Source organism: Ambystoma mexicanum, chromosome 9, assembly GCF_040938575.1.
Source record: "Ambystoma mexicanum isolate Mex_15411 chromosome 9, UKY_AmexF1_1, whole genome shotgun sequence".
Lineage (NCBI taxonomy): Eukaryota > Metazoa > Chordata > Amphibia > Caudata > Ambystomatidae > Ambystoma > Ambystoma mexicanum.
Window position 1 is genome coordinate 1,289,674,521 of NC_090931.1, and position 23,291 is coordinate 1,289,697,811.

A 23,291-nucleotide genomic window follows, 5' to 3' on the forward strand; every position below is an offset into this window, starting at 1 on the left:
GTCTTTTTTCGCTGGAGATTAAGCAGAGGATCCCCAGTAATAGGCTTGGACAATGCTGGTTGCTTCTGCTGCATTCTGCCACTTACTCTCAGTGCAGCCTTCGCTCTTTGGATTGTTGGCTCCCGATGCTCTTCTCTTATCCAAAGCACTGCTGGAAGGGGTTACCCCACCCTCCAGTAGGTAGCATCTGCACCATTCAAACATATAGTGGCTGTTTTCATTCATGGACAGTTAGCTAACTGACATCTGCCCAGCAACAGACATCCATTGGGAGAAATGTGTATTGGGACAATACAGTCCCAATCAGTGGTAGAACTGTACCGAAAAAAGTAGTGGAACTGTCACCACAGCGGGGGACGCGATAGGCGGGAGCATAGTGCAACATGTGACAAGGTGTTGCAGCCGGGGCAGGTTAACAGCTAAATGGTTTGAACAAGGGAAAGAAGGTGGTGCCCCTGTATTGCTTTTCATTTTTTTTTTCCTAGTCGGTCAGTCAGTGAGATCCTTTATATATTGCCTCGACTTACTGATCATTAACGGAATTTGGTAATTTACTCCAAATCTTGTGCCCCAAGAATGAAAGTCTTATATCCCCTAATGTGACCGAGTTTTGGAGATGAATAGTCTGTGATCCTCAACAGACCAAAGGTTCCATCCTGTAATATAACGTGTGATGTTATCCTGGGGCAGCCCCATTGAAGACATTTGAAAAGGATACAAAGATTTTTAAGCTGAATGTTATACTCTAATTGAAGCCACACCTGGTTCCTGTGAACAGCTTGGGCATGACCACTTTTTATACGTCCAGAAACCAATCCGATTTGAGCCACCTGCAGTCTATTACGTTTCATTGAAGTACTCCCAGGTGGGCATTGTAATAATACAAGCAATTAGTCACTAAGGCTCTTACTACAACTTTACACTTTCCCAGGGGCAGAATGGACAAATCCTCTATAGCCATCTGATATTAATAAAGCATCCCATGCGAATGGCCGGGACCTTTGGAAACTATATTGTCTTAGCATTTTACCTGAGATACTGTTCCAAACCCCAGGGGGCGATGGGGTGGGATTAGAAATGCTTTTGTGTTAACAGGAGTGCCCCATCTATTATGAAGCCAGTTAGAATCCATCCAGGCTATGTCACTATGTCACTTAGGCTTCATCAGTGTACATTCATATTTCAATTTAGCTGCAACTACTATAAGATGGTAAACAGGTATGCTTTAACTTCGAAACGTACAGTTTCGGAATGGTGAATTTGGTTGTAAAAAGTAGTGGAACTGTTAACAGTAAAAAATAAAAGTAGTGAAACTCCGCTCCTCACTATTCCTGCTCACTTCGATTGGTATCCCTACATATTATCCCCACCAAAAATATCGCCGTACATATGGTTGTTTGTCTCGCCATAGGCGATATTTTTGAGGGGGATCATTTGTGGGAGCGGGGGTGTCCCCCGCACATTTAAAAATAATGCGGGGTTGTCCCCCGCAGGGTCCATGGCTCAATATCGCTGCAAAAATATGGCGATATTTTTGCATCGTGATATTTTTGCGGGGATATTTAACACATGGAACCCTTCGATTACTGATCTTAAACTGTTCAAGCAGTACCATTCACGCAAAGGACTGACCAGGAATCCAAGACTGTCCTGCAAATGTGCATGCTCTTATTTGGAGGTTTCCTGTCTGAGAGGGCAGAAAGAAAGCCAAAAAGTAAGATGGAAAATGGACAGGTCTCAAAAGACTAGGAACAGCCGTTTTGAGTATCTGGTACTCAAAATGGCATTATCGCTATGAAAGTTTGTGTAATGTAGTGCACTGAGGAAAGTAGTAAAACATGGTTTAATCCCACCAACCTGTCATAGGCAGATCAAAAATGGTTAAAAAATGGTGTCGGACCCCAAAAACAAAAATTTGTGCACCAGATGAGTGAAGATAAAAAGATTTCCCTTACCCCAAAAGCAGCCAGGATACCAACACATAGGCAGCTTTATTGGGAGTGCCATTGAACTCAAAGGAGGGAAATTTGCAAAAGAACATTTCCTTAACACTCTAACATGTTTGCTTTATTGCTTACTTGTTGTTTTCCAGTTTTGTCCACCAACAAGTACCCCAGTGCTTATTAAACAGATTCCTACATTGTAGGGGCATCAGAAAAAGAAAAAATAGGAAGCATGTACATCCATACAAAGGTGTTACTGTCCTTTTTAAAGTAACAAGCTACTGCCAGCATTCACAGTATTGATACATTTACAGCCATTTTTCCTCTGTTTTTGACTTCATGTGAAGCAGTTTGTACTTAATTTGAGAACTCCTACTAATCCTTTGTTTGGTGAAGGTAACATTATTTTCCTTTTTTTCCTCCTCCACTTGTCTTTTACTTAGCCTACCTGTGTCATGTCACAGATGGCCCAAAGAATACTCCAACTCCCAGACATGGCTCAAGGTATTTTTTTAATTTTTTATTCAGCGGGATGCTGGGGCTGATCCCCTCTCACTCATCTAGCAGTAGCGTTTCCCACGCTAACTCTCGAGTAGTAGAACATCTTGACCCCCTTGTGTCTCGTCTCTCGATGGCAGTTCTTGAGGGCCTTCTTTATGTAGACTCCCTCTGGGACTTCCTTAACTCACCACTGTACCAATTGGTTAGCCTCTATCCCAGGATTTGGGTATGTGCCTAAAGTTGCTCTGCCTCACTCAGTCGTCTAGCTCTCGTCCTCTGTTTCCTTCCCTCTCCATATAAAACTCTCCTTGCTCTACTCTGCTACTTCAACTCCACCACTTCACTTCCTCTAATCCCTACGTCTTTGTCCTCAGGCCCTCTGTCTCGTACTCCTTCTACCCCTTGCATCCACCCTTTGATGTTAGTACTCTCTCTTCCACACTGCTGCTTCGTCTGCCACACTTCTATTCTCTCTGCCACACAACACAACTATTCTCTCTGCCACTCTACTACTCCGACCTTCCCACCCTACCTTCTTTTCAGTCACCCTCTTTTCACTTGCACAATCACTCCCCACTTACTCCATACACTCCTCCTAACAATCTCACTAGCAACTCCTGGACACATACTCAACAAACAGTACCACTTGCTCTCAACAACCAATGCCACCAAGAACCACCTTCATGTTCATCCTTCTTCCTGCTGGTTTTTTGGTCTGCCAACTCCTCCTCTCACATCACGCAAACAAATCACAACGTCCTGTTTCCTGCTGGCTCTCTTATTCCCCTGTCTGTTGATTAGTTCCGACTCTCGCCAATCTGATCCTGTCTACCCCATCTGGGAACCATCACAATTACAGAATCGTTTAAAACACGGATTACGCCCCACCCCTTTTTCTCGCAAGTGGCTGCCATGCTGCAGGAATGGCGGTCTACACTGCAAAGTATTCAAGGATGTGTTCGGGGACGGAAGAGCAGTTTCCCTTAAGGAAAGCATAGTCTGATTGAGCAGTTTCTGCTTTTCTTCCAGTCTCTGGTGGTCTAGAGTTCCCTTCCGTACACATCAAGATTGAAGTGCTGCGCTGCATTCAGGAAAAGCCATGTAGGAGGTCTGGCTCCTTTTTCATGGATTCTTCTTCCCCAGGTTTACTGGTAAATGGGTTGCAGTAGGACTTGGAAAAGCAGCATAGCAGCTGCGGGTCTACTTTGGTGTCTCTCTCCCACTGGAATCAAGTAGGACACTGATGGGTTATTGTCCTGTGGGTGACTTATTTGTTTGGCTCTTGCCTATTGGCAGTTCTAGGAAAATGAGAAAGAACTTGACAAGCATTTTTGTCACACGTTCTGTGGTGATGCTAAGTGGTACTACACATATAAATACTGGCATTTGGGGAGGGAGCAGGAATTGGGGCCCTTTCAATTGCCACCATCCTTCTCCGTGGTAGGACTGGCTCTGGGTTCCGCTATGGTACGTCTCACACCCCAGGCCGAGAAGAGTTCCTATCGCCTTTTGACAAGATCAGATTCCTGCGAGGAAGGATTACCACATGTTGTGCATTGGTTGTCTTCCGAACTCACACTTTAAAGAAGTGTCCTATATGTCATAAAATGTTTTGGCACCCTTAGCGGCGGAGCCAGTCAATCAGTAGGCTGAAACTACTAATCTAAGCCCACGTTCCAAGCCACCTGATGGCCGGTTCCCCCACCTGACATCTCCCCTCCCACTGACCCAGTAGAAGTGTCTCGCCGCCCCCCTAACACCCAAACCCTACTTACCTGATTGCTGCTGTGGTTGCGGCTATGTCGCTGCAGCTCCTGCAGCTTTTGTCCCCACTCAGTTTGGCTGCAATGGAAATGGAAGAGGGGCTCTGTATGGAGCCCTGCCTTCCTATTCCACGGTGGCCATGTTTGTAGAGTATTTTCTTTCCGTGGGCAGGACGCCACAAGGCGACCCCTTCATGGAAAGAAAAGACTTCCCAGTTATCCCCGTCTCAGCCCATGGGGCAGATGCTAATAACGTTAAGCAAGTGTTTCAAGGGCGGGACATCCCAGGACCGTTAACACCCATTCCAGCACTTGGAACAGGTGCTTAACACTTAAATATATGAGGCTAAAAGAGTATGGGCTACAGAGAGAGTTTGGAGGTGCAATACAAAAATGGCACTAGTGGAATTGCCTCAATTTTTACCTCACTGCCAAATTCAGGGTTTCAAAATTGAAACCCCATCTAAAAAGACCTGGAATAATTTTGAGGTCAATATTTTTACCATCGGGTACCATGAAATTGAGAGGATTCCTGTCAATGTTGGCAATAAAAATGTGCCTTTGCTGAGATCAAAGGCAGGTTCACTCTGTAAAACATGCACCACCTAAAGGGACCAAAAGAAGACACTGAATGATCTGTATAGAAGCGTGGGAAACACTTGATTTATAGCAAGCGAACTAGACCCTCCTCCCCCTCCTGTGCAGTTTTCACTCTGTACCTGTACACCATCTCTTACATATACACCACCACGAGGTGATGACACTGTTGGGGCTGTTCAACCTTCTCTACAGGCTTACAAACTTCTGTCCCAGCTAGTGTTTCATCTTCTGACTACCTTGTGATTTTTCTTGCTGTGATTAAAATAGAGAGCAGCCTTAACATTAAATATGCCATCTTTGAAAGGAAGTCTCAATGAGAGTCCAGTCTTTACAACCCAAAGATCTGCAATGCCCTCCCGTCCCACTTGCTTCAGGAACAAATGTTTTCATTGCCTTCGACAGCGGCCCACAAGTAATGGTTGGGTAAAATGTGTAAGGCACCCAAATCTTAGCCTTTGTTTTTGAGGAATGGCCCTCTCCCGTAGTTGCTTACCTTTGCAGCTGCTAGAATGACAGCCTACATTGTCTTACTCCTCAGTACTCCTGTATAAAGAACGTTGCAAGATGGAATCGATCGTCAAAATGGTTTGTTCTTCCTCAGCAGCAAATTCTTTGGTACTTTTAGGAGGGGGTGTGGGGGTTGATGGCTTCTAATCGGAAACAGTGGAGAAGATGGTAAATGTTTTGTTCCAGAAGACAAAGATGTGATGAAAGTGATGGATGCTTGCACCGTTTCTAACCAGGTAATGGCTCCATCTAATGGTGTAACAGATTTTGCACACATAGATCTCGTCATGGCTTGTTTAGATTTACGGGTCTAAAAGATGATCACAATATAAAAGCATTGGCTTTGCTTTTCCTGAAAATCCCTTTTTGGAGCTCATGTGATCAATGAGAGACAATGCTTAAAAACAGAAAAATTGTTGATTTCAGAACTTTATTCCTGTTCCTTCGGGAACTAGCTCCAACAGGGTTGTCACTCGGCCAGCAGCAGCTTTTTTATCCAAGAACAGAAGTCCCATTACTACCAAATGTTTCAGAGTTCAGGGGAAAGCAATCCTATTCAGCTGCCAGAAAGCCAGCAGCTTCCTAGAAGCTAGGAAGAGCAGACATTCCCCACTAACTTGAATCTATGTGGAAGGGAGAATTCAGTGCTGTTTTCCATCTTGGAAAAATATCACAAAAGACACTTAGGTGGCCAATATTGGGATTTATATGTTTCCCACTAATGGCATATCCACAATTCCTTTACCCCTTCGAACATCACTGTCTAAATCCTAACAGCCAAACACTTCTCCGACTTCCCCATTGCTAGAAAAATATGTCAGTTTGTGTTCCCCACCTAGGCCAATGGAAGATCTAGATGATTAAACCTCCTGGGGCTGTCCACTCTGCAGTCAAATCTGCAGGATCCTTCTCATCCCCTTTCTGTAAATGCCACGGCAGAGGAGGTGTTGCCACACTTCAGGGCCCCCCAGTTACTAAGTCTCCAGCCACGCAGATCACCCCTTCGCCCCAGGGAATGGGAGAAACCCCTGCAGGGAATCTACAAATCGCGTAACGTTCCCTCTTCTTTGTGGGCCATGTTACCCTGCAATATTGCACATGCAGGGGCCCATGCCAGTTAGAGAGGCTTGGTGCTGGCTATATGGACCATTGTGATGATATAAAAGCTGTAGGTAGGGCCATTTTCATCAACGTTTAGTGTGCCCCTTCCGTCGTGTGTTCTGGCATTGAATGCCTCGGTCCCACAGCGATTCAGAGAAGCCCCTGCAAGAAGTCATAAACTTGGATTGGGCCTTTGTTCTTTCCAGGGCCATCTGACCAGTACCATGGTCTGTGCCAGGCCTCGCCCCACCTAGGCCGTCCCAGATGCACAGCGTTGGCTGCACATGCTGCCATGATGATATAGCGACCGCACCACTGCCTCTCGGAACTCCAGCAAACATTCATGCTCATAACTGAGTTTGTTACCCCATCGGAAACCAAGTAGGGACACAGGTCCTGCAGAGCGAAAAAATCTGGCACCTGCCACAATCCTTGTCCAGGCCACTGCCGCAATTACGCATTTGTTTTAGACCTGTAATATGTGTGCACCCATGTGTTTTAAAAAAGATTTGTAATTGCTTTGCTGATATTTGTGCCAGCTGTCAACAGATTCTACATGATATTTTAAATTGGGCCCATGATTTAGTCTTCGGCCAAGGCAATGGTATGAGCTTACTTTTTACAGTAAAATAATTTGGAAATACCAGTCATGTTTTCAGGGACACATCCTTTTTGGCAACTGTGAAATTGTTTCCAATGACTTACTAAATTGTTATTCTTACAGTACTAGGATAATGTGTTTGTTTAAATATGTGTAAAGTGCCTTAGGGCCAAAGGCAAGCAGGCGCACAAATAACAGACAAACACAACATAAAACCATAAAAGCAAGCTTGCTAAGACAATAAAACACAGTCCAGAAAAGCAGTAAAACCATAAAACAGGCAGGCAATAATCCATTAAGGTTTAAGCAAGCCATTGGGGAGGAGTGGTGGAGGGGGAATACAGCATTGCCATCCATGTGGTTCAGAATGTTATTTTTTTGAAGAGTATTGGAGCTTCCTCCCTTAGCTGCCAACTTTGTGGTCCATTTGGAATTGGGCAGTATGTTTATTAGCTACATTATATCAATGCAGCCAGTTTGCCACTAGCTCAGGCTCTGGGGTCATTTAAATGCTGTACTAACCGAGGAACTAATTAAATACTTGGTCACCAAGGATCCTTTAAGAAAATCCATTGGTTGAAGTTTGCGAATAGCAAGTTGGCAGATGTAAATCTGGGTAATTTGTTTCCCCCAGCAGATATTTTTCCAGTTGGTGTACTTGGTGCAGTGAAATTAAATGTCCATCAGCATTCTGTGGCAAAAAGAGTTGCTGTAGATCTTGAAGCCCGCTAATAGAAAGCACATGATTGTTCCTGGCTCTGGTCTCCAAAAGTACTTATTATGGGCTGGGAATCCATCCCAGCATATCATAATAATTAACTGCATTTTTCATAGAGCTGTGGTGGCTGCATGGTCGAATGACAATGCAAATCAAACATGTGCCCTCTGTAATACACATAGGGAAGATCTGGCTAATTTCTTATTATTTTGCCTGGTTTTCTCCAGATTGCGAGAGCACACACTAAAACTAGTTCTGCAGGATCAGGGATTCCTTCAGCACAAATCTGCTCTGTTATATTTGTTATGGTCTGACTCGCCTTGTGGGGGGCACTTTTATAATACCTTAAGATTGCCCTAATGCTTGAGGGATTCCCTATTGAGCTCTATGGGAATTTGACTCTTTTATTGTCAATTGCTTATTGATTTTTATTCAGACCTGAATTTGATACATGTTTTTTAAAATTGTAATATGTGTTTTTTGGGGGGGTTTTCTTCTCTTTTCTAACTGTGTTTTGTACTTGTTTCTATGGAATCATATGGTATTTCCAAAATAAACGGTTTACAACAAAATCACTAAAATCAAGCACCAAGTCAAGAAAACATAAGCGATAAAATCAGCAGGATAAAAACAGACCAGACCAAGCCAAAACCAATTCAAGTTAAAAGGAAACTCTTAAGGGTTCTCTTAAAAGTATAAAAGCGAAAGATACAGTCTTAATGAACAAGGCAATTTGTTCCACAGGAACGTGGCAATAAAATTAAGAGAATGTACCTGCCCTCTCCAGTTTCAGACGGGGTACCATGAATAAATTAATTTGATTGGATCTCAACAGTGCAGCTTGCTTCCTTTGCAGCCTCCTTTTAAGACATCCTGGGCTCTGGCCACATATACATTTGTGAGTAAAAGAGAGAATCGTAAAATCCAGTCGCACCTTCACAGGTAACCAGTGCAGAGCTCTTCGAGCAGGTGCAATATGTGCTCTTCTGTTGAGGTAAGAAGCTATTCTTACCGGACTGTTCTGTAACACTTGAAGCTTAGTGATATTTTTCTGAGTAGTACGTACAAGAAGTCTGCCGCTGAGTGGTATGTACAAGAATTATTATAGTGTGTGCAAGAGTAGCACAATTCTCCCTGCAGATAAAAGGCATAATGTAACAAAGCAGCTTCAAGGAGTAAGCTCATGAGGAAATCACTGCATCAACCTGGTCCTTCATAGACGGGTGGAATCAAGAACAACACCCAGAGTTTTGACCTTTGTGAGAACATTAATACAACAACCGGCTATGAGAAAGGTCAGAGAGCCTTTGCCGAGAACCATCCAGAAGGAGTTCAGTCTTAGCATCATGTAAGGCCAGGCAGTTATGTGCCATCCAGCTTTGGATCAAGTTGAAGATGGTATTTATTCTCGCAGAATCTACAGAGTAATCACCAGAAAGTTGAATCAAGTTCTGTGTATCATCTGCGTAATTCGTATATAAAGCGTCCTGGTCATTTAAAACATTAAGTAACGGTTTCATCAAAATGTTAAAAAGAGTGGACGACAGACAAGACCCCTGCAGGACACCACAAAGGAACTCGAGAGGGGGTGCCATGAATGATTTGTGAAAAACTCTTGCATTTAAAGAACGTTGCAACCTGATCTGGGTCTGATCTAGAAGTACTGCAACATCTGCATATAAAACAGCCGGCATGGGTTGTTTTTGATGAAATTGCGTTTATGATTATTGATTGCTATTCAAATATCTTTTGTACTTAATAAACATTGTGTATAAAACATGTTTGTGGTCATGACCCGAGATAACCTAGAGATTAGTTAGTTTGATGTCTGGAATGTTCCTCTTTGGTGCATTGTAAAATATTCAAAACATTTCAGACCACATACTTGATATTAATTCTTTTGCATCCTTACAAAGTTTTTATAATATTGTTTGGCATGTGTAATTAGTTTCGCACAATTTGATGAGGTAGGCAGGCAGTGTCACAAATAATGCTGTTAAATGTTTTTGTTCCTAAAAAAGCATAATTAACCTGGAGATCCAATTAAAAACAGTTTTCGGCAGGGCATGCTCTGTTAAATTTTATGGTTGGGCTATCCAATAAAAATAGACCATTGTTCAAAATACTTCATTACTACCAGACAGGAAAGCCCTGAAATGTTCTAGTTATATGCTGGAAAAATACTCTCCATGTATGGGAACTGTAAAGAACCATTTTCCTTTTCTATATTTCACTATCTGAATTGTGGCCGGAGATGTTGAAGATTATTCCCTGATGTCATGTGATGGATTAAATGTGAAGCGGAGTGTGAGCCGACTGTGTTTGGTGGTGGTGTCGGCGGCTGGCTCTTCTTTGTTTTGTTGCAGACCTTGGACTTTGCTTAGTCTTTCTACCTCCTCCATTGTTTGGCTGCTCCTGCCACAGTCCGCCCACTCTATATGCTCATAGCCACTCACGCGGAGCGTGAGCCGAGTGTGTTTGGTGTTGTTCGGCGTGTGGCAGGGGTTCGTTGTGTGTTTTTACACACCTGGACTCTCTATTTCGTTTCCGCACCACGAGGTAAGAGTGAATCCATCTATTTATAATTATGCCCCGTAAGACGACGACAAAGAGTAAGTACAATCTCTGGAAGAGTAAACCATATGGTAAATGCTCTGGTTATCAACGAGAGGAGAGTGAGTCCATTAATAATGAAAACCGTGCCATAGTGAAGGCCTCTCCGACTATTAAACATCTTAAATCACAGACTTGTAAAACCAAATCTCACTGCGACTCCGCCCATATTACAGATTTTTTTAAAGCAGGGAATGAAGTTCAACCTCATGTATGTCAACCTTCAAGTGCTGTTATCACAGCTGAAATCCATCTGCTGAAAGAGGGTGCAGGTGACATTATTTCACCTCCTACTTCATACGATGCGATTGATGATAATTCCTTGTTAGAATTATGTTATCGCCTTTGTGGGACAAATAGAGCAACAGGTGAAATAGAGGTTCCAATGGCGGACTGTTTGAATGATAAATTAGCTACGCAGCTGCCTGAAGTGACGTGCCATATCAATGGACCCTCACCCCGTCTTTCCAGTACCCCTTCTTTATTACCTCTCTCAGGTCCCCTTAACTATCAGATGCCTGAACTGCCCATGCAGTCAGAGGTTATCGACATCACTGACCGTAATATATTGGGTGATTTTCATTCTATGGCTGAGGAGAAAGAAAAACTATTACTGAGCCTACTCCATTTCCTTCAATTGGCCTTCTACATTTCGTTTTGAGAATTTTGATTAAGCTAACTGATGAAATGTATTTCCAAACTCAGAAAAACGGTCAGATACTAGAATTACTTATGCAACCGAAAGATACTGTACATACATCTAGCCCTACAAAAAGTACCAATGACAGCCATAGGGAAATGATAGATGAACCTGTGGCTCCCATTCATCCTGCCGAACCCATCGAAGTGGACAATTCCTTTACTATCACTGAATCACCCCGAAGATACCCTACTCATAAGGAAAGAAGGAAACAAGTGAACAAAACGCAAGCAGGGATCACCATCTCCTGTACCTTCTAACAGCATTGAGGATGATAATAATGAACCAAGCCAGCCATTGAACTCCACATTTGCTTCACTTGTAGCCATCAAAGCCAAAGCAAAGCGCTTCAACAGAGAAAAAAAAAAGGCCATTTGCTAAATTAAGAACTCTGGCCAGTTGGCTGGCTAACAACAATAAAGCAAAAGTGAAAATACCAACTGCTCCTACTACACATAATACTGTGCCTAATTAATCTCCTGAAACTAGTGGTGACACTACTCAAGGATTGGGAGGGAGACAACCTTGTAATAACAAACATGAAAATGGTTGTCATGAAGAAGTTTGTAAAGATAGTGCAACTCCTAAAAATAACAGAGTGGTCACAATCAGCAAAAGAATGGACAAGCGTATGAAGAAAACATTTAACAGACCCTTACTAGTTGAACTCTGTGCCAAGATTCCTGCATTGCGCATCTTTAAATCTTGTGATTTTGAGTTTGTGCAACCTCTGAGACATCAGTTTGGGGATATTACATTTGTCCATTGTGTTCTTCCGTCTAGAGCTACCCTTATTCGTGCCCAAGAGGATTAATTGAATTTTCTTGGATACGATCTTTACATTGTAATTCCTAACAGCACTGATTCTCAATCCTGCGACCATTTTGGCACATGTAAACCTAAAACCGCATTGAATCAAGCAGGGTGGTAATGGCTCAAGAAATTGTTGGGCCAACTCGAAGTGGGCCAACCATAAGCGATTAAAAATCGCTTCTTGGAACACTTGAGGTCTCTCCCACTTTCTTAGCCTGAGTGATTCACTTGATGCCATTATTAAATGCCCTATCTTCCTTTTACAAGAAACGTGGCTAATGGAAGACTTCCATATAGACACCCAGTGTATTTATCAAAATCATGCGAAAAAAGATGACAAAGCCCCCTCTTTTGGTAGCCTGTTGATGGGTATCAGCCATGATTTTTGGTCTTGTGAATTAGCAGTAACATCTGACAATGATTTTCTTGTAGCAGTTGAAATTATATTATGTTACTTGGCATTTATATAGCGCCTTATATATCATTGGTATGACCTCAAAGCGCTGGTAGGTTGAACGCCCTCGGGAAGTCAGTAGAGAGAGATAGTGTTGTATGGTGCATGGGTGCACTGGATATGTGTGCAGCTGGTGTAACTGTTGTGATGAAAGTTCCATCCGCTCTGTCCAGTTCCATCCGCTCTGTCCAGTTCCATCCACTTAGTCCAGTTCCATCTACTCTGTTGAGTTCCATCACTTCCGTTAGTGCTACTTACTCTGTTCAGATTCATTCATTCATATCTGATTCTATTCACTCCATCCATTAGGTCATTCAATCCACTCCATCCGTTACGTTAGTTTCATCCGGTTCCATCCAGTACCACCTATTTCCCTCCAATTGTCCAGTTCCATCCATGTCATCCAGTTCCATTCAACTCATCCAATTAGATCCACTCTGTCACTCTATCGACTTCATTTCATCTATTCCATCCGTTCCACCCACTCCATGCGTTCCATCCACTCCATGCGCTCCATCCACTATGTCTGTTCCATCCGTTCCATTCGCTCCATCCGCACCATCGTACCATCCGTACCAACCACTCTGTCCGTCTGTCACATCCACTCTGTCCGTCTGTCACATCCACTCTGTCCGTCTGTCACATCCACTCTGTCCGTCTGTCACATCCACTCTGTCCGTCTGTCGGTCACATCCACTCTGTCTGTCTGTCGGTCACATCCTGTCTGTCTGTCGGTCTCATCCACTCTGTCCGTTCGTCGGTCACATCCACTCTGCCCGTTCCATCCACTCATCCGTTTTGTCCGCTGCATCCACTCTATCCGTTCCATCCACTCATCCGTTTTGTCCTTTACATCCACTCCATCCATTCCGTCCGCTTTATCCGTTACATTTACTCCTTTATTCCCTCTACTCAATCAACTGTCATTTCGTTTACTCTGTCGACCAACTCTGTTTACTCCATCCATCAACTCCATTCACGTCAACCATTCCCTCTAATCCATCCGTTCTATCCTATCATGTGGGTGAACACCAGGTAGGACAGTTTCATTGTGTGTTTCGTCGTTGGGTTGCTGGGGGGTTTGGACACATTTTTAAGTGGTCATCAGTGTTATGGAAAGAGCCACATTTTTAGTAGTTTGCGGAATGACAAATAGTCTTCGTTGTGTTGGATGTGGGTTGGAAGCGAGTTCCATAGAGTAGGGGCCAAGGCTGAGAACGAGGATCCGCCTATCCTGACTGAGTTGGTGGTTGGGATCACTAAAAGGAGGGCAGAGCTTGATCTTAGGGTGTGCGGTGGGAGGTAGGGTTGTAGCTTGTCTTGCAGGTATAGAGGTCTTGTGCACTGCACAGTGGGTGATGCACAGGGTCTTGAAAGTGGACCTTTGTCCAACTGGGAGCCAGTGGAGTGTTCTGAGAGCTGGAGAGGTGTGGTCTCTTGGGACCAGTGCTAGTAGCATTTTGTGCTCTTTGCAATTTAATGAGGTGGTATGCCCGGACTCCGAGATAAAGGGAGTTAGCGTAGTCCAGTCTCGACATTACAATACACTTAACAGCGGCAAGTCTGTTAAGAAAGGAGAGGTAGGGAAAACTGTGTCTAAGAATTTTGAGGTGGTAATGACAAGACTTAGATACGTTATTGATTTGACGAGAGAGGGTTAGGTCAGAGTCCAGAGTGCATCCAAGGTTTTTTACTGTGGGTGGTTGGCCCATGGATGTGGGCCAAGGTAAAGGGTTGGGGCGAAGCTTGGTGTTGCCGCACACCATGACTTCGGTTTTTAGTGGGGTTTAGGAGGAGGTGGGAGGGGGTTTGTAGTCATCAAACGGTCGATATCAAGGAGGCAGGCTGGGAGGTCAGGCTGAGAGTTGGAGTCTGAGTTGAGGAGTTTTAGGATGATTTGAGTATCATCGGCGTAGTTGTAGCACAGGATATTGTGCGGGCGGATTACTCCAGGGAGGTTGGACATATAGAGGTTGAACAGGAGGGCTGATAGGCATGTTCCTTGTGGTACTTCAGTATTGACTGGTCGAGCAGCCGAGGCAAAGGTGGAGAGGAGGGTTATTTGTTTCCTGTTGTTGAAGGAGGCTATCCATTTGAGAGCCTTTCCACGGATTCCTAGGGAGTGGAGGCGGTCAAGTAGGATTGAGTGGTTAATTGTGTGGAAGGCGGCAGAGAGGTCTAGGAGAATTAGTGCCGCGCATCCTGCAGAGTCTGCGGTGATCTTAAGATCGTCCCAGATTGAGGCCAGAGTGGTTTCAGTTCCGTGTTGTGGTCTGAAGCCTGATTGTGCGGGGTATAGGAGGTTGTTGGATTCGACAAAGGCGTTTAGTTGAGAGTATGCGGTTCGATCGATGAGTTTTACAAGGCATCTGGTGTTCGAGATGGGGCAGTAGTTTTTGGGATTGAGGGGGTCCAGGGATGTTTTTTTTTTTTGACATGTGCAATTTTGAAGACATCGGGGAAGATTATAGAGCTGAGGGAGTCATTTAGGATGGTTCTTGCGTACTCTCATGCGCAGGTGGATGAGAATATTTCTTTTTTGGACTGAGGCGGGGGCAGCGGTTAAGGGGGGAGCCAGATGGTTTTCGAGCAGAGAGAAGGTCGAGAAATGTGTGTCTCGAGATTGGTTTGAAGGAGTCGAAAGTGGGTGGAGTTGTTGCCGTGACGGGCGGGGGGGTGGTTGATAGGGCAGACAGATTTTTGGGCAGTGAGAGGAGGGCCAGTTTGTTGTTAAGAGCGGTTGTTCTGTCGAGCGGTGGTGTACGAGTGGAGAGAGAGCGAGTAGCAGAGTGATTGAGATGGGGTGGATTGGGCTGAGGTACAGGTTGGTTTGATACATTCAGAAATTATTTTGTGGAGTTCCTTGCTGCGGTTTCCACAGTTAAGAATTCGATTGTTGTAGTGGCCTTTTTTGGCTTTTCGGATTTCAGCTTTATAATAGCAATGGTGCAAGGCGAAGGTGGATCTACTCAGATTGGTTTTTCTTTTCCGCCATTTGCGTTCCAGATTTATTTAGTTGTTTCGCAATCTTCAGTTCAGGAGTAAACCATATGGGATAAGGACCAAGGCAAGAGGGGGTGAGCTGGATTAATGAGTTATTGAGCCATGAGTCGAAGTAGTCGATGGTTAAGGGTTCATCACGGGGAATGGTTGTGGGGGGCTCTGTGAAGCAGGGCTTCGGCTAGGTCAGGGAGGATCTTTAGTTTCTTCCAGCATTTGCGGCGGGGGGGGGCGGCTGGTTCAAGAATGGGTGCGGGGTCAGAGTAGCGGATGGTGAAAGGGACAATGAAGTGATCAGACCCGATTAGAGGTACGGGGGGGGGGGCAGATGTATCTGGTTGTGGGAGCTGAAGATGGCATCAAGGGTGTATCCTTTAGAATGAGTTGGGCCGTTCATGTGTAGGGAAAGGTTGAGCGTATCAAGGCAGTCGACCAGTGAGTGGGTCATGGGGTTGGTGGTAATGTCTAGCCAGATATCGAAATCTCCTAGAAGAGTCAGAGAATGGTGGTTTACTTGGATGGTGGCTATAGAGTGACAGAGGTTGGTTGTGAAATGTCTGTCATAGCTGGGGGGTCTGTAGATGATTAGGAAGCTGTGGGAGAACGTTGGGGCAGTGAGAGTTTAACGAGATTCGCAGGAAGGAGTGCATGTCTGGAAGTCGACGAGTGAGACGGAGAAGTGAGATTAAAGGCAAAGATGATATGCTAACCCCTAACATCTTGGTCATAAATATATATGACCCTCCTACAAAAGAGTGTACGGGAGACACACATGACCTATTAGATAATCTACTCACAAATTGGTGCTTGATTGAGGGCAATGATGTGGTATTTTTGGGTGGCGATCTCAATACTCATTGTAGGATATCAACTATGAAGGCGGAATTAGAAAATATATTACTCACCAATGTAATGGTCAAAAATAAGAGAAATGTTACAGGCAAAGTGAGGAGTAATTTTCTGCAAGACTGGGATATATGGCCTCTAAATGGAAGAACTATCTGTGACAACCCCGGCCAATGTACCTGGTCAAATGGCAGCAAAACAGCTACTCTTGATTATATTTGTGGGAATACGGCAGCTTTCAGCTACGTGAGTGACTTTGAAGTTGTGTTGTTACCCTTTAGTGATCATTCCTTGGTTTAAGCTCATCTTAATTTGACTCTGGCTAGCCCAGATGTTCGAGGTCCCACTAACGTTTAGGTTGCTGATAATGGGTGTGAGATAAGATGGAATCAAACTAAAATCAAGAAAATTACTAAAACATTACAACAATTTTTGTGCCGATTATCTTATGATACTTTTCATTTAGAATGTGACGAAATTGAGACCTTTCTTAGTAAATGGATCACTGAAGTGGCCTCTGTGTGTGGCACCCTGATCGTTGTATCTGGTAAGAGTCATGAGTTTCCATATGATAGAGAGTTTGTGATTAAAAGACATTTACATCGTCGTGAACTTCGTAATTTGAAGAGATCCTCCTTTTTATGGACAGAATATATCTCACAAAGCAAACTCTTGAAAAACGGGTATAGGGGATGGTGCAAGCGTCATCGCTCTGAAAAGATCAATATTACGTGGCAAGGATTGATGGGAACCATTCGAAAGGGTGATAGTAGAGCCATATGGAAAGTGTTAAATAAAGCAAGGGGCAATAGCTAGCCACAGCCTTTGAATGCCATTGGTGAACAGATATGGGCAGACAACATCTCTGCTAATATGCATGACAACCAGATAGAGGAAAAAGTTGCCTGTACAGCAGAAGCATGGCCACTGTTATTTAGCAGACATTACATAATTAACATTACAGGTAAACTTAACAAACTCCTAAGCTCCTGGCACTAATGGCCTTGCCTCAGCTGTCGTAAAGCATGATCGATTAAGCTGGTTGTTGGTCTTGATGACATTATATAAAAAGATGTGCTTTGAAAAAGAAATACCTGAGTCGTGGACAACCTCGATTTTGTTCCCTGTGCATAAAGCCGGCTCTAGAACCGTGCCTGGTAATTATAGAATTCTATCCTTACTCGACATTACGAGTAAGATATTTGCAGCCATAGTTCTCAATCATCTGCAAAGCTGGACAGATGAGATTAAGATCCTTCACCCCTTCCAGTCTTGATTTCGTGCTGGGTCGAGCACTATTTATAATATCAGAATACTGGAAGCAATTATGACCCAGGCCAAACTGCACGGTAATCCTTCAGTTTGCCACTTATGTTGACTTTAGCAAAACAAGTGGGAGGTGTAGGATTCTCTCTACCAGTACGAACAAAGCCCAATGACCTGTTCTTGGGTGAATAACCCCTGGGAGAGACTCTACCAAGTCTTTAGCTCACTGTCCCTTTCACAGAGAAGAAATGTCCCTGCATATCAGTCTTTGTCCTGCCCAGGGGCAGTCCAACACCGAAATGCTAGGCAATTCTCCTCTGAACAAGAATACCAACAGCAACCCCATTACATGTTTCGGCCTTGTTGGGCATCATCAGTGAGGTGAAGCTGTGCCTTTCTAAGAACAGTGAGAAAGGGGTCCACGTCCGGATCGCCCTGGTAATTTAGGGTTAGTCCCAAAGTTAATGTATGCAAAACAAGGGGGGGGTCTGGGAATCTCTCTACCAGCACGAACAAAGCCCATTGACTTGTTCTTGGGTGGATGGCCCCTGGGAGAGTCTCAACCAAGTCTTTAGTTCACTGTTCTTTTGAATGATGGCATCAGTGATGTGATTTGTGATGTCATCATTGTGGTCATAGTCTGCACAACGGGGGGCATTCAGTTAAGGTGGCTTTAGCTGAATTTCCAGGGTTTTGTTGCATTAAGTTGTCACCTTAACGTCCCTGCAACTAAAGTTTATTCCTTGAATATATATATATATATATATATATCTATATATATATATCTCTAAAATAAAAATTGGCCCAATATTCGGTGAAGAAAAGCGAGCGGATGCTGCAAACTATGGGACAGCAAGAGCCCAAACCCAGGTGCTTATGAACCTAGATAATGGAAAATTCCAGACCATCCCTGAACTGGAAATAAGAGACCAGTCAACAAAAAAAAATGGGTCCGCAGGATCTATAAACTGGTGTAGAATTGGGGAGACAGAATAATGATCCAGCGAGCCATGAGGCAACCTCTACCGGCTTTGAAATTCCAAAACTATGGATGAAGATGTCTGCAAAAACATCAAAATCTAAATCCCTTAGCAGAATGGCGATACTGTCCATATTAAAAAAAGCAGATGTCTCTACCTATTCTCAACAGAAGACATGGAATATGTGAAATTTCCAGATCGGGAAAACTCGTTTATGGTGGAAATTGGTCTGACCTCAAAGAGCACAAACCGCAATCTTAAAACAAGTAAAGAACTTGAACAAGAAGGCTTAACAGTCTATACCTCTCCCCCTGACCCCCCACGAGCCCAATCAAACCAACAGGAGTGGTATAAGGAGAAAGACCAACAGGATGGAAGGGGGCCCCCGGGGTTTAGGAGCAGAAGTTAAAAGAACAGCTACTCAAGAAACATCATTGCAGGAAAAAACATTGGCAGCTCTACCGGACATACTGACACAAGTTTTGATAAGCATGGGCTTGGGCTCCCAGAGCCTTTAGTCTGAAGGGACTGAATATAGTTAGCTGGAACACGAGGCTCCAGCACGTTCAGGGCGAAAGGAACAAATGACTAATTATTTGGGAAGATGGATATCCTGGTATTCCAAGAAACTTGGCTGGTAAACCCAATGGAGAGAAGGTTTCACAACATTGTTTACCAGCCAGTCAAAAATCAAAAGGTAGGCCGGCAGGGGGTTTAATCATCTCGATTAGGAATTGTTGCAGTAAATATGCCACCCAAATTTGGAAAGATGAAACAGGAATATTGGCTTGCAAAATTCAGTTTACCAACAATGCAAAAGAGACTGCCTTAATTGTGATAAATGTCTATTGGAATCCCGCATCCTCTACAATTCAGACTTTTCTGGGAAAACTATCAAAACTGCTGGGCAAGATCAAGTCAGAGTGGCAAGGAGCAGACATTCTGCTGGCAGGAGACTTTAATGCGGAATGTGTACATTATAAAAGGAGTCCTATGGGGATGAGAAGTATACACCATCTAACAAAGGGAGGGCTTGGCTAGACTTCACAAAGACTTGGGACCAGAAAATGCTAAACAACATCGATCAAGAGGCGGAAGAACCCTGCATGACATGGCACAGAGGCAAATCTGCCTCAGTGCTAGATTATATCTTCGTCAGCGAGGGATTATTCTCCCGCAAATCGGAACTAGAAATAAAACAAGAAGGAGGCAGCGACCATTCAAGATTATCCTTTCCAGACGGCCTTGAACTGTCCGAGCTATGCTATAACCAAGAGCTAGAAGGGACAAAAGGGAAAATAAGGTTGACGAAATACAATCAAGAAGGGAAAGATTTAAACAAAAATTTACAAAATCTCTCGGAACAGATGACCCAAGAGCTATCCCAACCAAGAAAGTTCACGAATATAATAGGGTCACTAGCCCCCCCAAAACTCCCATTGAATAAAGTAAAACAGAAACACCTTCATAGCTTTGATGAAGAAGTCAGAGAAAGAAAGTGAAACTTGAGAAATAGTATTGGAAGAATAAAGACCCAAAATATGGATCGAGAATCCTATATCCATTGAATATAAATAATCAGACGAACCTATAAGGCGTGGATAAAGAACCATAAAGCCCTCTTTCATCAAAGAGACGGGGAGCATATGTTAAAACTAGTCTCGGACTCAACCTCAAGAAGCTTCTGGTCGGCGATACGAGAGCTAGACTCCAAGTGTAACAGGACGCTATGCAACCTGGTGCCTGAAAAAAGATGGATAGAACATTTTACGAACAGCTTTGGGAAAAAAAACTAAAAGAACCAGACTGCAAGCCACTAGACAAGGGGTGGAAATTGCGAGTAGAAGAGAATGAGATCTTGGAGGTAATATCTAAGGCCTCAACATCAAGAGCCGCAGGTCCCAATGGCCTTACCAACCAGGTACTCAGAAAAAATCCAACACTTTGGGCCAAACTATTGAAATGACTTTTCTCAGAGATCCTGCAGCGAAAGAGTTTTCCCCTGTCCTGGAAGACAGCAGTGATAATACCATTCTTCAAGGAGGGGCATAGACTAAATCCCTCAAACTACCGCCCTATCGCCCTTCTGGATATCGAGAGCAAAATATTCATGAGGCTCTTGTTAAATGAACTCTTGATATGGGTAGAAAAGGAGGAGGTATTGTCCCGATGCCAAACTGGGTTTAGAAAAGGCCTATCAACGGCTTTGAATGGGATTATGCTAAACCTACTGAGCGAAATATCAATCATCAAAAGAGGGGCACTATTATACGGGGGCCTGGATAGATTTGTCCAAAGCTTTTGACCAAATTGATAGACCAAGGCTTTGGCACAAATTGAGAAAGAAAGGGATCCCAGAGACACTCCTGTCAATGTTAATGGAAATCCACAGGGGAACAATCGTAAGGGTGCGCTTGGACAACAAGGGCCAACTATCAGTCCTAGTCTCAGTAGAAAGAGGGGTAAGGCAGGGTTGCTTGGGGGCACCTACATTCTTCAACTTATTCCTAGCCGATGCAGGGGAATATTTGAATCCTGCAGCGTTGGCCAGCCCAGAAATTGGTGGTGAAACAATATTCTGGCTGGCCTACGCGGACGACATCGTCCTGCTCGACAGAACTGCTATCGGCTTGCAGTGATTGCTGAACAGCTTGAGCAAGTATGCAGAGGAAAATGGGCTGATAATAAACCACAAGAAGTCCAGGATATTGATATTTAGGCACCCGAGGAAAAAGATCAACTTCAAGCATTGGGTCCTAAATGGGAAGAAAATCCCACAAGTAGAAGATCCTACATACCTAGGCTATAATATCTATGCAAGCCCAGCTAACCACAAAGCAGAAAGAGACCTACTCTCCAAAGCACTCTTCTTAATTCCCCATTTGGTTAAAATTAGAGGGAAATATTGCAAATTCTCAGTGGTCCCAATGATAAAATATTATCTGGTTAAGATGGTGCCAATTCTACTATATGGCCTAGAAGCCAAACCGCAATTGAGACTTGAACTAGGCTAAATTGGAGGGTCGAATCTGGAAGAGAGCTCTAAATCTACCATGGAGTACACTAGAGGACAGTTGAGATTTGAATTGGGATTAAAATCCTTGAACTGCCTAGTAGAATGGAAGCTGTTGTCCCTCTACAGGGAAATCGCATATCCTAAAAGTGGCTCTCTGTATGAGGAGATCAAGAAACATCGCCAACTGAAATCTGGTATTCTGCAGCGACTGGAACAGAAAACAAAAAAAAGCTCTAACCAGAGCTGCCCATAGCCTCCAAACATTGGTGAAAAACCCCCTGAAGGTAAAAAAAGAGCTGGAACCATTAGATTGGATAGAGGCAATTGGGAAAATAAGATCATCAATCCCAAAGAACACCCTTCTGGTCGTCGATAAGAAAATGGAAACCCTCCCTAGGTACCTAGAAAAATTCCTGAATGAAAAAATTAGGAACTTTCTCAGAGCAAGACTAAATCTATAACCCACAGGGAAATACTGGAAATGCAAAATCAATCTGATCGGGCAGTGCAATATTGTGAGGGATGTGTGATCCCGAGGAACCAGTCCCTGAGACATCTATTGCTTGAATGCAAGGGATCGAAGAGTAAGAATACTAGGAAGATTTGTAGAAGGAACGGACTGGCTATCATCAGAGAACACTTGCCATAGAATAATAGCAGGACATGAAACACAGCTCACAGCAGCAGTGGTAAGATTTCTCCAATCAATACATTTGATGGACTGCAACATCTTAACAAAAAAAGTACTGAAGAAATAAATATAGACCAGCACTATTGGAAGTTTAATGATTAGCCAGAAAACTGGTTCCTGGAATAACAAATTAACTTTATCTTGATATATTTATTATTTTGAAGGGGAGAGGAACACTCAAATAGAAATGAGTGAAATAGTTGTCTCAGTATGGAGATCTTCATAAACCTTACACAAAAATATGCCCCTAACGAACTGTGAAAGAGAAAGGAGGAAGGTTTGGACTCCAGAAGAGCTCTATCGCTACCATTTTGTTTTCACCTCTCCTCATTTTCCTTTGTTGTCTTTTAATCCTTTTTACTTTTTTCTTTTTTTTCCTCCTTTCTTAATTTATCATCGCAATCTAGCTCGATAAAAAAACGACTTGTAAAATTTTATATCAGAAGGTTGAATATCAAATTGTAAAGGTTTTTTATCTATTGTGTGTAGATTGCAAACCAAATACAATAAAACAAATATATGCAACAATGCTCTTTTGATCACAAAAGAACATACAATAGATAGGAAATCAGATTTGATGGGAAGCAGTAAGCTTCTTACAATGGGGTGAGTTTGAGGGACATTCTGACCAGGTTGGGGAGTGGAGTAAATGGAACAGTCACTGTGGACAATACATAAGTGGACATACATGGATTAAGGACACCCAACATTGGACATGTTGAAGTGCAGCTAAGGGGTACAGCCAGCTGTGCTCAGGATGTGACCACGATGAGTGAAGTTCCACAATGGAGGCAGAGGATCTGAGGGGCAGAGGCAGGTTAAAGGCGAGGGAAAATGTTATCTAGCAGGCAGATGAGAAGTAGGTTAAGAGGATAACTGAAACGCGAGGAGGCAGGCTTTTAGTTTGGTTTTGAACAAATTTGTGTGGACTGTTTCTCGGATGTCAAAGGAAGAGAAATCCATGCTAGTAGAGCAAGAAGAGAGAAAGAGCGGAAGCGAAAGGAAGCACAGGGAGGCGATGAGCCACAAGGTTAGTCGGCAGTAATATTGTCAACGCTTCAAAGGGGACTGAGGAGTGGCGGGCGGAGTCAGAGGAGTGCATGCTACCAGGGCTGTGCCCCCTTGCGCCTCTTAAAGGGGAAGAAGATTATTTCTGGTGAAAAAGGTTGTGTCTCCTG

The 23,291-nt window shown here is 43.6% G+C and overlaps 1 protein-coding gene across 2 annotated transcripts in view; it reads left to right on the forward strand.

Annotated features, from left to right (window-relative positions):
* Window positions 1-23,291, forward strand: part of LMLN (leishmanolysin like peptidase) — a 951,783-nt gene that overhangs the window by 846,223 nt on the left and 82,269 nt on the right. Inside the window, exon 17 of one of the 2 annotated variants that reach the window (XM_069616632.1) lies at window positions 8,321-9,498. The exons of the other annotated variant lie outside the window; for it this stretch is intronic. Within the exon in view, the coding sequence (XP_069472733.1) occupies window positions 8,321-8,433 (113 nt within the window). The 3' untranslated portion in view covers window positions 8,434-9,498. Of the gene's footprint in view, window positions 1-8,320; window positions 9,499-23,291 lie in introns of those variants that run through there. 2 annotated transcript variants of the gene reach the window in all.